General features: G+C 50.5%; 1 protein-coding gene across 2 annotated transcripts; it reads right to left on the reverse strand.

Moving 5' to 3' along the window:
* Nucleotides 1-692: 692 nt before the first annotated feature.
* On the reverse strand, nucleotides 693-14,910 carry rab19 (RAB19, member RAS oncogene family). Of its 2 annotated transcripts, none has more exons than XM_070856667.1 (4): nucleotides 14,815-14,910; nucleotides 12,830-13,025; nucleotides 8,084-8,267; nucleotides 693-1,295 (listed from the first exon to the last, which is right to left on the reverse strand). In XM_070856667.1, the coding sequence occupies exons 2-4, from the start codon at nucleotides 13,022-13,024 to the stop codon at nucleotides 1,021-1,023; spliced, it is 654 nt and encodes a 217-aa protein (XP_070712768.1). In that variant the 5' UTR covers nucleotide 13,025; nucleotides 14,815-14,910; the 3' UTR covers nucleotides 693-1,020. The 2 variants fall into 2 exon arrangements, with proteins under 2 accessions (XP_070712768.1, XP_070712769.1); XM_070856668.1 differs by lacking the exon at nucleotides 14,815-14,910 and adding an exon at nucleotides 14,343-14,355.
* Nucleotides 14,911-16,705: the final 1,795 nt, after the last annotated feature.

Raw genomic sequence — 16,705 nt, forward strand, 5'->3', positions numbered from 1 at the left:
TGCTGTGGAACATTTTACATTCACCTGAGAGGGCAAACTGTTTAACGTCTCATCCGGAGGTCGGCAGTTCTGACAATGCGGCCCTCCCTCAGTACTGCCCCTCCGACAGTGCAGCACTCCCTCAGTACTGCCCCTCCGACAGTGCGGCCCTCCCTCAGTACTGCCCCTCCGACAGTGCGGCCCTCCCTCAGTACTGCCCCTCCAACAGTGCGGCCCTCCCTCAGTACTGCCCCTCCGACAGTGCGGCCCTCCCTCAGTACTGCCCCTCCAACAGTGCGGCCCTCCCTCAGTACTGCCCCTCCGACAGTGCAGCACTTCCTCAGTACTGCCCCTCCGACAGTGCTGCCCTCCCTCAGTACTGCCCCTCCGACAGTGCGGCCCTCCCTCAGTACTGCCCCTCCCTCAGTACTGCCCCTCCGACAGTGTGGCCCTCCCTCAGTACTGCCCCTCCGTCAGTGCGGCCCTCCCTCAGTACTGCCCCTCCGACAGTGCGGCCCTCCCTCAGTACTGCCCCTCCGTCAGTGCGGCCCTCCCTCAGTACTGCCCCTCCGACAGTGCGGCCCTCCCTCAGTACTGCCCCTCCAATAAGCTCTAGTCTCTGGAGTAGAACTTGAATCCACAACTTTCTAACTCTTGCGGCGAGAATGTTACCACTAAACTAAGGCTGACAGAAGAAAGCAAACAAGAGCCTATAAGGTGGCCAATGTGACTTTATTTGAACACTTCTCCCTGTCACTGCTTCCTGAGTCATAGCAGCAGTCACATGTCACGCCCTTATTTTTCAGGGTGCTTATCAGAAAAGCCCCAAGAAATGCCAAGGGTTTTAATCAGATGCATCGTGTTCAAGCAGCAATGGCAGCGGCCCTCACTGCTCCAGTCGGGTATCTCTTTGCTCAACCATGCGCTTGCTGATGTCTCCTGCAGGTTGCTGCAAGAAAAGGATCTGGTGACGCTGAAGGCCTTTTGGTTGTGGGTTCCACCTATAATACGTAGTAGTTCAAAATCTGTGCCAATCGTAGCTCAGTGCGGTGAACATGAGCAGGAGCCTCTGTCAGTGGTCACTGCGGCAGGGACTGGCCGCGAGTCCAAGTGCAGCGGATTTCGAGTACTCTCGTTGGACAAGTGCAGTCCATTCCTCGCCAGCAGCTCTCGGGTCATCAGCAGAAAGGCCTCCTCCACATTCTGAGCCTCTTTGGCTGACGTCTCCAGCACAGCCAACAGTCCAAACTTCTCTGCCACATTGCAGGCCTCCTCGAATGGAACCTCGCGCCTCTCCTTTAAATCAGCTTTGTTCCCTGAACAGAGGCAGAGAGGAACAGGATCAGTCGCAGATTATAGAATTATAAAATGATACAGCACAGGAGGCCATTCGACCCATCATGCCTATGTCAGCTCTTTTAACGAGCTCTCCAATTAGCCCCACTCCCCTGCTCTTCCACCATAGCCCTGTAAAAATAAATTCCCTTTCAATATGCATCCAATTACCTTTTGAAAGTTACGATTGAATCTTCCGTTTCAGGCCGCGCATTCCAGATCAGAACAACTCGCTGCGTAAAAAAATTCTCACCTCGCCTCTGCTTCTTTCCCCAATCAATCTGTGTCCTCCAGTTACCAACCTTTGTGTCGCTAGAAAAAGTTTCTTCTTATTTTTTCAATCAAAATCGCTCTTCATTTCTCTATCAAATCTCCCCTGAACCTTCTCTGCTCTTAGGGCAACAGGCCCAGCTTCTCCGGTCTATGCACATTACTGACGTCCCTCATCCCTGGGACCGTTCTGGTAAATCTTTTCCACGCCCTCTCTAGAGCCTTGACATCCATCCTAAAGTGCGGTGCCCAGAATTGAGGCCGAACCAGTGTTTTATAAAGGTTCATCATAACTTCCTTGCTTTTGTACTCTATTGGATGGAATTTCGGCAATGCTGATTTCGGGGCAGTAATGGCGGTGGGGCGGTAAGGTTTGTGCCCAGAACTGTTTGCACCTCAGTCAGTAACATTGGGCAGCTGGGCCCTGAGTGTGGAGCGGAGCAGTAAGGGAGGCGTTGTGCATCTCTCTGAGGGTGCTAGGCAGGCTGAGCACGTGAAAATCCCCAGCCTAACAGCCGACCACGCACTCGGAGAGACCTCGGGAGAAAAAAACCTGAAAAAAACCCATCACTAACATTCCCAATAAGTAACTCACACCACCACAATATAAACCGAGGTCGGCATTACTCGCTCACTGCAGCGGCTTGGAACGCCGAGGCGGTCCCACCAGGGGGCGCTCTACGCAGCGCTACAGATCGAGTGGGAGCCCAAACTCGAGCTCACCGGCTCGCCACTTCCAGGCAGTACGGCTCCGCACCGCACCGGCACCAAAAACCCCAGCAGGGCGCTGGAAGCATGCAAGAGCTCACCACGCCATTGCTGCCCCCCTCCTGGAGCAAAAACAGAAGCAGCAACAAGCGGAAAATCCAGCCTCGATTAATAAAGCCAAGCGGCCTACAGCCATCACAATTTGTCCTGATACCTTCAAATATTAGTGTACACATAGACTTGGGAGGAGGGGGCGAAGGGAGAGACACGGGGTGGGGGGGGGGCGGAGAGAGACACGGAGGGGAGGGAAGAGATGGGAGGGAAGAGAGAGACAGGGGAGAAGAAAGTGACACAGTGGGGGAGACGAGGGGGGGTGGGGGAGAGTGAGACGGGGGGGGGGATGGAGGCGAGACATAAGGGGAGGAAGATCCGGAGGAGGGGGGAGGGGAGGGGAGCGGGGGGGAAAGAGACGAGGGGGGGGGAGGGGTAGTGCGTGGGGGGGGGTGAGGAGGGAGTGCGGGGGGGGGATGGTGCGAATAGGCAGGGGACACTTGACCCCGCCCACTGTTGATCATTGACCTGTGACCCCTGCTGATTGCTGACCCATGACTGCCGCCTCTCTCTGACCAGTGGCCTGTGACTGTGACCTCTATTGGCGGTTGGCTGTGTGCCTATGAGTGATTCTCAAACAAAATCTACACAGGAAAAGTGATCCATCGGTGGATAACTGAAGAAGTTAAGGATCGCATTTGATCGAAAGAAGAAGTTTATAATGTAATGAAGAATAGCAGTAAACCTGAGGATTGGGAGATTTAGAAACCAGCAAAGGGTGACCAAAAATTCATAAAGAGGGAAAAAATAGACTGAGAAAACTAGCAAGAAATATAAGAACAGATTGTAAGAACGTCTACAAGTCTGTAAACAGGAAGAGAATAGCAAAAGTAATCATTGGTCCCTTCGGAGACAGGAGAAATTATTACGGGAATAATGAAATGCCAGAAACGTTAAACAAATATTTTGTCTCAGTCTTCCAGTAGAATATGCAAAAAGCATAGCAACAATGGTGGGAACCAAGGATCTAATGATGGTGAGGAACTTAATGTCATCAATATAAGGAGAAAAAGTGTTTAGAGAAACTAATGGGACTAAAAGCCGACAAATCGCCTGGGCCTGCCGGCCTACATCCTCGAGTTCTAACAGATGTGGCTGCAGAGATAGTGGATCATTGGTTTTGATCTTTCAAAATTCCCTCGATTCTAGAACAGTCCAAGCGGATTGGAAGGTAGCAAATGTAAGCCGCTATTCAAGAAAGGAGGGAGAGAGAAAACCGGGAACTACAGGCCAATTAGCCTGACAGGAGTAGGGAAAATGCTGGAATCCATTGTTAAGGAAGTGCTCTCAGAGCACTTTGAAAATCAGAACACGATTAGACAGAGTCAACATGGTTTTATGATAGGGAAATCGTGTTTGACAAATTTACTAAAGTTTTTTGAGGATGAAACTAGCAGGGTAAATAAAGGGGTATCAATGAATGTAGTATATTTGAATTTCCAAAAGGCATTTGATAAGGTGCCACATAAAAGGTTGTTATGCAAAATAAGGGTTCATGGGATTGGGGGTAATGTATTAGCATGGACAGAGGATTGGTTAACGGACAGAAAACAGAGAGGAGGGATAAATGGGTCAGTTTCAGGTGGGCAGGCTGTAACTACTGGGGTACCGCAGGGATCAGTGCTGGGGCCCTAGCTATTCACAATCTGTATCGATGACCGAGATAAAGGAACCGAGTGCAATATATCCAAGTTTGCTGATGATACACAGCGAGGTGGGACAGTAAGCTGTGAGGGATATAGATAGACTTAGTGAGTGGGCAGTAAGGTGGCAGGTGGAGTATAATGTGGGGAATTGTGAGGTTATTCGCTTCGACAGGAAGAATAGAAAATGAGAATATTTTTTAAATGGTGAGAAATGTTTGTATTGGTGTGCAGAGAGATTTGGGAGTTCTCGCACGCAGGTACAGCAAGCAACAAGGAAGCCAAATATGTTGGTTGGAGTATAACAGTAAAGAAATCTTGCTCCAATGTACAGGGCCTTGGTGAGATCACACCTGGAGTACTGTGCACAGTTTTAGTCTCCTTATCCAAGGAAAGATACACTTTCCGAGCTCATCCTGTCCATGAGACCCACTTCCTGTTCCCTTGACCCTATTCCCACCAAACTGCTGACCACCCAACTTCCTTTCCTGGCTCCCATGTTAGCTGGCATTGTTAACGGTTCTCTCTCCTCAGGTACTGTCCCCCTCTCCCTCAAATCTGCCGTCATCACCCCTCTCCTCAAAAACCAACCCTCAACTCCTCCGTCCTTGCAAACTACCGTCCCATCTCCAACCTCCCTTTCCTCTCCAAAATCCTTAGACGTGTTGTCACCTCCCAAATCCGTGCCCATCTTTCCTGCAATCCCGTGTTTGAATCCCTCCAATCCTGATTCCGGCCTGCCACAGTAGCGAAACGGTTCTCATCAAAGTCACAAATTACATACTTTGTGACTGTGACAAAGGTAAACTATCCCTCCTCGTCCTCCTGGACCTGTCTGCAGCCTCTGACACGGTTGACCACTCCATCCTCCTCCAATGCCTCTCCACCACCGTCCAGCTGGGTGGGACTGCACTCGCCTGGTTCCATTCTTATCTCTCTAATCGTAGCCAGAAAATCACCTGCAACGGCTTCTCTTCCCGCTCCCGCATCGTTACCTCTGGTGTCCCCCAAGGATCTATCCTTGGCCCCTCCTATTTCTCATCTACATGTTGCCCCTTGGCGACATCATCCAAAAACACAGCGTCAGTTTCCACATGTACGCTGACGACACCCAGCTCTACCTCACTGTTATGTATGTAAACATTGTAACTGTGTAAGACTTGCCACCAGAGGGCGCAACCAGTGGAGGCCCAAGGGTCACCTGCACACCTCGTGCAAGGGAGTATAAAAGGTTGTCTGCCATGCTGCTTAGGCATTCTGGAGTTGTATTAAAGAGACTAAGGTCACATCAGTTTCAGCTCACAGTACTCAGTCTTGTGGAGTTCTTCCATACTCAACACTCACCCCCACTTCTCTCAACCCCTCCACAGTCTCTAAATTGTCAGGCTGCTTGTCCGACATCCAGTTCTCGATGAGAAGAAATTTTCTCCAATTGAATATTGGGAAGACCGAAGCCATTGTTTTCGGTCCCCACCACAAACTCCGTTCCCTAGACACTGACTCCATCCCTCTCCCCAACTCCTGTCTGAGGCTGAACCAGATTGTTCACAACCTTCGGGTCATATTTGACCCTGAAATGAGCTGTCGACCACATTTCCACATCATAACTAAAACCGCCTATTTCCACCTCCGTAACATCGCCCGTCCCCTCCCCTGCCTCAGCTCATCTGCTGCTGAAGCCCTCATCCATGCCTTTATTACCTCTAGACTTGATTATTCCAACGCATTCTACTCGATGTAATCGAGATGATCCACAACTCAGCTGCCAATCTCCCGACTCACACCATCACATTATAATCAGCATCCACTGCACAAGCCTTTTCTACAGCTCCACAATCCTCTAGGAAAAGAACCACCTCCTGACATCTAACCTAGATCTAGCCTTATACAACTTAAAAATGGTGACCCTTGGTCCTGCCTAACATTGGGGTAATGTACTGACGTGGATAGAGAACTGGTTGGCAGACAGGAAGCAAAGAGTAGGAATAAACGGGTCCTTTTCAGAATGGCAGGAGGTGACTAGTGGGGTGCCGCAGGGCTCAGTGCTGGGACCCCAGCTATTTACAATATACATTAATGATTTGGACAAAGGAATTGAATGTAATATCTCCAAGTTTGCAGATGACACTAAGCTGGGTGGCAGTGTGAGCTGCGTGGAGGATGCTAAGAGGCTGCAGGGTGACTTGGACAGGTTAGGTGAGTGGACAAATGCATGGCAGATGCAGTATAATGTGGATAAATGTGAGGTTATTCACTTTGGTGGCAAAAACAGGAAGGCGGAATATTATCTGAATGGTGCAGATTAGAAAAAAGGGAAATGCAATGAGACCTGGGTGTCGTGGTACATCAATCATTGAAGGTAGGCATGCAGGTACAGCAGGCAGTGAAGAAGGCAAATGGCATGTTGGCCTTCATAGCGAGAGGATTTGAGTATAGGAGCAGGGAGGTCTTGCTGCAGTTGTACAGGGCATGGTGAGACCACACCTTGAGTATTGTGTGCAGTTTTGGTCTCCTAATCTGAGAAAGGACATTCTTGCTATTGAGGGAGTGCAGCGAAGGTTCACCAGACTGATTCCCGAGATGGCAGGACTGACATATGAAGAAAGACTGGATCGACTAGGCTTATATACACTGGAGTTTAGAAGAATGAGAGGGGATCTCAAAGAAACATATAAAATTCTGATGGGATTGGACAGGTTAGATGCAGGAAGAATGTTCCCGATGTTGGGGGAAGTCCAGAACCAGGGGACACAGTCTAAGGATAAGAGGTAAGCCATTTAGGACTGAGATGAGGAGAAACTTCTTCACTCAGAGAATTGTTAACCTGTGGAATTCTCTACCGCAGAGTGTTGTTGAGGCCAGTTCATTAGATATATTCAAAAGGGAGTTAGATGTGGCCCTTATGGCTAAAGGGATCATGGAGTATGGAGAGAAAGCAGGAATGGAGTACTGAAGTTGCATGATCAGCCATGATCTTATTGAATGATGGTGCAGGCTCGAATGGCCTACTCCTGCACCTATTTTCTATGTTTCTATGTCTCGCTCACCCATCACCCCTGTGCTCCCTGACCTACATTGGTTCCCAGTTGAGCAACGCCTCAATTTCACAATTCTCATCCTTATTTTCAAATCCCTCTATGGCCTCGCCCCTCTCTATCTCTGTAATCTTCTCCAGCCCCACAACCCCCCCACCCTCCGAGATATCTGTGCTCCTATAATTCTGCCCTCTTGAGCATCCCTGATTATAATCGCTCCACCATCGCGTGCCTTCTGTTGCCTCGGCCCCAAACTCTGGAATTCCCTCCCTAAACCTCTCCGCCTCTCTGCCTCTCTACCCTCCTTCAAGATGCTCTTTAAAACCTACCTCTTTGACCAAGCTTTTGGTCACCTACGCTAATTTCTACTTATGCAGCTCAGTCTCAAATTTTTTAATCTCATAATACTCCTGTGAAGCCTTGGGACATTTCACTTCATTAAAGGTGCGATATAAATACAAGTTGTTGTTGCCTTGGAGCCGGTGCAATGGAGGTTCACTAGATTGATCCCTGGGATGAGGAGAGATTGAGTAGATTGGGCCGATACTCTTTGGAGTTTAGAAGAATGAGAGGTGATCTCATTGAAATATATAAGATTCTGAGGGGGCTTGACAGGGTAGATGCAGGGAGGATGTTTCCCCGGGCTGGGGAGTCTAGAACCAGGGGTCACAGTCTCAGGATAAGGGGTCGGCTATTTAAGACTGAGATGAGGAGGAATTTCTTCACTCAGAGGGTGGTGAATCTTTGGATCTCTGCCCCAGTGGGCTGTGGATGCTCAGTCTTTCATTATATTCTAGGCTGAGATAGGTAGATTTTTGGACTCGAGGGGAATCAAGGGATATGGGGACAGTGCAGGAAAGTGGCGTTCAGGTCGATGATCAGCCATGATCTTATTAATGATGGAGCAGGCTCAAGGGGCCGTATGGCCTACTCCTAATTCTTATTTCACAATATCAGGAGTTACAATGTTTGACAAAAACAGACAACTGTCCTGAAACTTACCGATCAGCATCTGAACGACGTTTGCGGCCCCATATCGCTGGATCTCGTTGACCCAGTGCGGCACCGAGTTGAAGGAGGACTGCTTGGTGATGTCGTAAGCGATCATGGCTCCATGCGCACTCCGATAGTAGCTCTGTGTGATGGTCCGGAATCGCTCCTGGCCTGCCGTGTCCCACACCTGCACCTTCACAGGAAAAACACACCGTGTTAAAGTTCCACTCGCCTCCAGGCTGGAGTTACAGGCTGGAATCTAATCAACAGGTCGGGTGGTTTATATATATATATACACACAATAACAGAGTGTGTGAGAGACAGCGAGGATTAGAGTGATTTTTCATAATTCGTTCCTGGGATGTGTGCATCACTAACAAGGCCGGCATTTATTGCCCATCCCTAACTGCCCCTTGAGAAGGTCATGGTGAACCACCATCTTGAACCGCTGCAGTCCATGTGGTGAAGGTACTCCCACAGTGCTGTTAGGGAGGGATTCCAGGGTTTTGACCCAGCAACGATGAAGGAACAGCGATATATTTCCAAGTTAGGATGGTGTGCCTTACATAGAAACATAGAAAATAGGTGCAGGAGTAGGCCATTCGGCCCTTCGAGCCTGCACCACCATTCAATATGATCATGGCTGATCATGCAACTTCAGTACCCCTTTCCAGCTTTCTCTCCATACCCCTTGATCCTTTTAGCCATAAGGGCCATATCTAACTCCCTTTTGAATATATTTAACGAACTGGCCTCAACAACTTTCTGTGGTAGAGAATTCCACAGGTTCACAATTCTCTAAGAAGTTTCTCCTCATCTTGGTCCTAAATGGTTTACCCCTTATCCTTAGACTGTGACCGCTGATTCTGGACTTCCCCAACATCAGGAACATTCTTCCTGCATCTAACCTGTCCAATCCAGTCAGAATTTTATATGTTTCTATGAGATCCCCTCTCATTCTTCTAAATTCCAGTGAATATAAGCCTAGTCGATCCAGTCTTTCTTTATATGTCAGTCCTGCCATCCCGGGAATCAGTCTGGTGAACCTTCGCTGCACTCCCTCAATAGCAAGAATGTCCTTCCTCAGATTAGGAGACGAAATCTGAACACAATATTCAAGGTGTGGCCTCACCAAGGCCCTGTACAACTGCAGTAAGACTTCCCTGCTCCTATACTCAATTCCTCTCGCTATGAAGGCCATCATGCCATTTGCCTTCTTCACCGCCTGCTGTATCTGTATGCCAACTTTCAATGACTGTTGAACCATGACACCCAGGTCTCGTTGCACCTCCCCTTTTCCTAATCTGTCACCATTCAGATAATATTCTGCCTTCCTGTTTTTGCCACCAAAGTGGATAACCTCACATTTATCTACATTATACTGCATCTGCCATGCATTTGCCCACTCACCTAACCTGTCCAAGTCACCCTGCAGCCTCTTAGCATCCTCCTCACAGCTCACACTGCCACCCAGCTTAGTGTCATCTGCAAACTTGGAGATATTACACTCAATTCCTTTGTCCAAATCATTAATGTATATTGTAAATAGCTGGAGTCCCAGCACTGAGCCCTGCGGTACCCCACTAGTCACCTCCTGCCATTCTGAAAAGGACCCGTTTATTCCTACTCTCTGCTTCCTGTCTGCCAACCAGTTCTCTATCCACATCAGTACATTACCCACAATACCATGCGCTTTAATTTTGCACACTAATCTCTTGTGTGGGACCTTGTCAAAAGCCTTTTGAAAGTCCAAATGCACCACATCCACTGGTTCTCTCTTGTCCCCTCTACTAGTTGCACCCTCAAAAAATTCTAGAAGATTTGTCAAGCATGATTTCCCTTTCATAAATCCATGCTGACTTAGACTGATCCTGTCACTGCTTTCCAAATGCGCTGCTATTACATCTTTAATAACTGATTCCAACATTTTCCCCACTACCGATGTCAGGCTAACTGGTCTATAATTCCCTGTTTTCTCTCTCAGCTAATGTGGGGTTACATTAGCTACCCTCCAGTCCATAGGAACTGATGCAGAGTCTATAGAATGTTGGAAAATGATCACCAATGCATCCACTATTTCTAGGGCCACTTCCTTAAGTACTCTGGGATGCAGACTATCTGGCCCTGGAGATTTATCGGCCTTCAATCCCATCAATTTCCCGAACACAATTTCCTGACTAATAAGGATTTCCTTCAGTTCCTCCTTCTCACTAGACCCTCGGTCCCCTAGTATTTCCGGAAGGTTATTTGTGTCTTCCTTAGTGAAGACAGAACCAAAGTATTTGTTCAATTGGTCTGCCATTTCCTTGTTCCCCATTCATCCTATTCTGACTGTAAGGGACCTACATTTGTCTTCACCAATCTTTTTCTCTTCACATATGTATAGAAGCTTTTGCAGTCAGTTTTTATGTTCCCTGCAAGCTTCCTCTCATACTCTATTTTCCCCATCCTAATGAAACCCTTTGTCCTCCTCTGCTTAATTCTAAATTTCTCGCAGTCCTCAGGTTTGCTGCTTTTTCTACCTCTTCCTTGGATTCAACACTATCCCAAATTTCCCTTGTTAGCCACGGTTGAGCCACCTTCCCCGTTTTATTTTTATGCCAGACAGGGATGTACAATTGTTGAAGTTCATCCATGTGATCTTTAAGTGTCTGCCATTGCCTATCCATCGTCAACCCTTTAAGTATCATTCGCCAGTCTATCCTAGCCAATTCACGCCTCATACCATCGAAGTTATCTTTCTTTAAGTTCAGAACTCTCGTCTCTGAATTAACTGTATCACCCTCCATCTTAATGAAGAATTCTACCATATTATGGTCACTCTTCCCCAAGGGGACTCGCATAACAAGATTGCTAATTAATCCTCTCTCATTACACAACACCCAATCTAGGATGGTCAGCTCTCGAGTTGGTTCCTCGACATATTGGTCTAAAAAATCATCCCTTGTACACTCCAGGAAATCCTCCTCCACCGTATTGCTACCAGTTTTGTTAGCCCAATTTATATGTAGATTAAAGTCACTCATGATAACTGCTGTACCTTTATTGCACACATCCCTAATTTCCTGTTTGATGCCATCCCCAACCTCACTACTACTGTTTGATGGTCTGTACACAACTCCCACTAGCGCTTTCTGCCCTTTGGTATTCCGCAGCTCTACCCAGATTCCACATCATTCAAGCTAATGTCCTTCCTTACTATTGCGTTAATCTCTTCTTTAACCAGCAACACTACCCCACCTTCTTTTCCTTTCTGTCTATCCTTCCTGAATATTGAATACCCCTGGGTGTTGAGTTCCCAGCCTTGGTCACCCTGGAGCCATGTCTCCGTGATGCCAATTACATCATATCCGTTAACAGCTGTTAATTCATCCACCTTATTCCGAATACTCCTCGCATTGAGACACAGAGCCTTCAGGCTTGTTTTTTTTAACACTCTTTGTCCTTTTAGAATTATGTTGTAATGTGGCCCTTTTTGCCTTTGATTTCACTGCCCTCCATTTTTACTTATCTCCTTTCTACCTTTTGCTTCTGACCCCATTTTACTTCCCTCTGTCTCCCTGCATAGATTCCCATCCCCTGCCATATTAGTTTAAACCCTCCCCAACAGCACTAGCAAACACTTGAAGGGGAACGTGGAGGTGGTGGTATTCCCATGCACCTAAATCCCTCGTCTTTCTAGGTGGTAGAGGTCGCGGGTTTGGGAGGTGCTGTCGAAGAAGCCTTGGTGAGTTGCTGCAGTGCATCTTGTAGACGGTACACACTGCAGCCACGGTGCGCCGATGGTGGAGGGAGTGAATGTTGAAGGTGGTGGATTGGATGCTCTTGTATTCTATGTCTCGGCTAATAAAGGCAAGTGTGCCTTTTTAACCACCTTATTCAGGGAATCGAAAACGGCCAGAGTGATCTCCTGCCCTAGTTTCGATCGCCTGGATGGGTTGGAGAGGAATTTTCCCAGATTTTTTTCCGCAATTGACCTGGGTTTTTATCTGGTTTTTTTGCCTCTCCCAGGAGATCACATGGCTCCGGTTGGGGTGGAGTGTAGAATGTTTCAGTGTAAGGGGTGTTGCAGTTGTGTGGGGCGGACTGGTTGGGCCAGGTGCTCTTTACCTTTCCGCCATTGTTCATTGTTCAGGGCTGCTGACCGAGAGCCGTGTGGCTCTTTGTCGGCCGGCGCGGACACGATGGGACGAAATGGCCGCCTTCTGCGCTGTAAATTTCTATTTTTCAGGAATCTGTGGACCTGCACTCTAAGGTCCCTCTGTTCCTCTACACTTCTGAGTGTTCCACCAGTGTATTCCCTTGCCTTGTTAGCCCTCACACTACTCTGAATTGAATTCCATTTGTCACTGTTCTGCCCACCTGACCAGTACATTGATATCTTCCTGCAGTCCGCAGTTTTCTTCTTCATTATCAACCACACAGCATATTTTTGCATCATCTGAAAACTTCTTAATCATACTCCTAACATTCGTCTAAATCACTTGACATATACCACAAAAAACAAGGAGCGTGATGGGGAGTGAGTTAGAGGCAGAGGACAGGAATGATAGGGAGTGAGTTATAGGCAGAGCGATGGGGAGGAAGTGAAGGGAGGGAGTGATGGGGAGGGAGCAATGGGAGGGAGCGAAGGGGAAGGAGCGACGGGAGTTAAGGGGAGGGAGTGAAGGGAAGGGAGTGAAGGGAAGGAGCGATGGGGAGGGAGTGAAGGGGAGGGAGCGATGGGAGTGATGGGGAATGTGAGGGATCACCGACCTTCACTTTCTTGCCCTCGATGTCCAATGTTTTGACGATAAAGTCGACTCCGATTGTGTTCTGCTGTTTCTCGGTGAAGACGCCGGTTTTGAAACGGTGAACCACACAGGTCTTGCCAATATTGGAATCGCCGATCAGCACAATCTTAAAGAGATAGTCAAAGGCTTCGTCGGCTGCACTCCCTGCGGCGTTCATACTGCAATTAAACAGCACATTATCATATCCAACCCTCTCACCCCCCGGGCACGGACCCTGCCCACCCCATGGGCACTGACCCTCTCACCCCCCCGGGGCACTGACCCTGCCCACCCCCCGGGCACTGACACTCTCACCCCCCTGGCACTGACCCTGCCCACCTCCCGGGCATGGACCCTGCCCACCCCATGGGCACTGACCCTCTCACCCCCCGGGGCACTGACCCTCTCACCCCCCGGGCACTGACCCTGCCCACCCCCCGGGCACTGACACTCTCACCCCCCTGGCACTGACCCTGCCCACCTCCCGGGCACAGACCCTGCCCACCCCATGGGCACTGACCCTCTCACCCCCCCGGGGCACTGACCCTGCCCACCCCCCGGGCACTGACACTCTCACCCCCCGGGGCACTGACCCTGCCCACCCCCCGGGCACTGACACTCTCACCCCCCTGGCACTGACCCTGCCCACCTCCCGGGCACGGACCCTGCCCACCCCATGGGCACTGACCCTCTCACCCCCCGGGGCACTGACCCTCTCACCCCCCGGGCACTGACACTCTCACCCCCCTGGCACTGACACTCTCACCCCCCTGGCACTGACCCTGCCCACCCCCCGAGCACTGACCCTCTCACCCCCCGGGGCACTGACCCTCTCACCCCCCGGGCACTGACCTTGCCCACCCCCCGGGCACTGACACTCTCACCCCCCTGGCACTGACCCTGCCCACCTCCCGGGCACTGACCCTGCCCACCCCCCCGAGCACTGACCCTGCTCACCCCCCGGGCACTGAACCTGCCCCCCCAGGGCACTGACACTCTCACCCCCCTCCCTATGGGCACTGACCCTGCCCTGCACCCCCCCCCCCGGCACTGACCCTGCCCATCCCCCCGGGCACTGACCCTGCTCCCCCGGGCACTGTGCCTGGCCCCCCTGCCCGGGCACTGACCCTCTCATCCCACGGGCAATGCCCCCCTGGCACTGAGCCCGCTGCCCCCACCCGGCACTGACCCTGCCCCCCCCCCTCACCTGGGCATTGACCCTGGCCCACCCCCGGACACTGACGATGCCCCCCTGGGCACTGATCCTGCACCCCCCCCAGGCACTGATCCCCGGGCACTTACCCCCCCCCCCGGGCACTGACCCCCCCCCCCCCGGGCACTGACCCTGCCCCCCCCCTGATCCCCCGGGCACTGACCCTGCCCCCCCCAGGCAATGCCCTCCCGAGCACTGACCACCCCAAGCACTGACCCTGTCCCATGGGCACTGACCCTCTCACCCCCCGAGCACTGACTTTGAGCGGCAGGAAGTTTCAGACCTGGGGCCGCGGAGTCCGGGAGCCGGATATTGGGCCTGGCCCCGCCCCCTCACCTGTCGCCCCGCCCCCTCACCTGTGCGCTCCCCGGCCCCGCCCCCTCACCTGTCGCCCCGCCCCCTCACCTGTGCGCTCCCCGGCCCCGCCCCCTCACCTGTCGCCCCGCCCCCTCACCTGTGCGCTCCCCGGCCCCGCCCCCTCACTTGTGCGCTCCCCGCAGGGCCGCGGACTGTCCCGGACACACGGGGGGGAAGGTGCGGCTCTGGGACTGGTCCCGGCCCCGGGTCTGTCTGACTATCAAAGTCCCCCCGCCCCGTGTAACTGCTCCATTTCTGCAACAACCTGCTCCGCTCCCGGTCTGTGTGCCCCCGGCCCGGCCACTTCCTGCTGCTATTGGGAGGTCTATAAAAATCTCCCACTAAAATCTTGCCCCATTTCTAATCAATTTTAACCCAAGATCCTTTAACCCACTCACTCTTACTCCCCTTTCTGGTGCTGCAATACTCTCACTTAGCAATATTTCTGCTTTTCCAAATTCCTGTCTTTTGGAAAGACCTTATAACCTGGAATATTTATCTTCCAGTCATGCGCAGCTTGCAGCCGGGGGTCAGTTTATAAGCTGAATTTCCACTTCTAATTGAAGGTGGCAGAGCAAGTTGTGAAGGCTGTTAAAAGCGGGATCCTTATCTTTATAAACAGAAATTCATTATCGCTCCGTTTGTGGGTGGTCACATTCGGGAGACGTGAGACTTAACGCCAGTGGCACAAGTCCCGCCCCTCTCCAGAAGGAAGTGCAACGCTAAATCAAACGATCCACTTCCCTCCCGCGGCAGCGATGAACACTGGGCAGCGCCGCAGTGCCGTGTCCGAGGGGTCCACGCTGCCCACTCTGCAGTCGGGGACCACCGAGGAGCCCAGCATTCAGGCAGAGTGCCAGGCTGAGCCATCACAGCTAGGACCCCGTGAATAAAACCTGGGAAACACAGCGTTCCCCCGCCCCCCGGCCACCTCGCCATTCATTTTCACCCCGGATGCGGCTGGCTGCCCGATAAGTGCCTCCGGCAGCTGTCAGTGTTGCTGCAGGGGCAAAAGTGAATTTTGGGACCTGGGCGCTAGCTGGGCGATGCGCACCGATGACGTGACGATCTACGGGCACAGGAAATTGGGTCGCAACACCGCCCCATATGGCAGGAGTTATTGCCAGCCTTGCGCCCGGGCAGTAAGTGCCCCCAGGGGTACTAACGGGAGATGCAAATGCACTAAATTCCCAGCTGGTAGTTACAAAAGCTAGGTAGTTGTGGTAAACTGTTATAAATCAATGGTTAGACCCCAGCTAAAGTACTGTGTCAAATTCAATGCATCATGGAATCACATAGCACTGTCTCCATAGCTATGCAAATTTTTCCTCTTCAAGTATTTATCCAATTCACTTTGGTCAGTTATTGTTGAATCTGCTTCACCGCCCTTACAGTCAGTGCATAGCTTTTAGAAATAATGTCAAAACCTTGGAGAGGTTACAGAGGCGAATTGGATAAATACTTAAAAAGGAAACGGGGAAAGTGAGACAAACTGCATCACTCTTTCAAGAGAGCCAGCATGGACACAATGAGCTGACTGACCTCCTGCGCTGTATCATTCTATGATAATTCACTAGTTTTATTCCTTATTCTATGTGCATTTGTGTATCGAACTCTGACTTGGTCAACAGGCACTAGCCCGCCACTGTTGATGTTTTTCTCACTGTTTTACTTCACACTTCTTGGTTTTAATCACTCCTTTTCTATTTTAGTTATTTTATTAATATTGCCTATATTTTTTTCTGAACCTGAAGTATTTATATTACTTTTAACACAATTGGTGGCCTGAACTTTACTTTCATCCCTTTATTTAATCTTTAGTTTATTTTTATTTCTGCCTGAGCCCTCCCTCACTTTATTGGTCTAAAATCCTCTCGACAGCTCTATTTATTCTTTCAGATAGGACCCTGTCCCTGCCCACTTCAGGTGAAGCCCCTGCCAATGGTACAGCTCCTTCCTGTCCCATTACATGAAATGGGACTCCTCTTTCCCACACCAATCCTTTCTGAATCAATTTGCACGTGGCTTGGGTAATGAACCCGACGTTATTACCCTCAAGGTCCTGCCTTTTAATTTAGCTCCTACCGCCTGGTATTCCCTCAGCACGACCTCCTCCCTGTTCTTTCCTATGTCATTGAACATAGGAACAGGAGGAGGCCATTGAGACCCTCAAGTCTGTTCTGCCATTCAAATAGATCACGGCTGATCTGCTGCCAAACTCCATGGGCTAGACTTAATTTTGCATCGCTACCATCCACTTAATGTCCATTTTAGCGCTGAGTTGAGGAT

This window comes from Pristiophorus japonicus, chromosome 15 (assembly GCF_044704955.1).
Source record: "Pristiophorus japonicus isolate sPriJap1 chromosome 15, sPriJap1.hap1, whole genome shotgun sequence".
Classification (NCBI taxonomy): Eukaryota; Metazoa; Chordata; class Chondrichthyes; family Pristiophoridae; genus Pristiophorus; species Pristiophorus japonicus.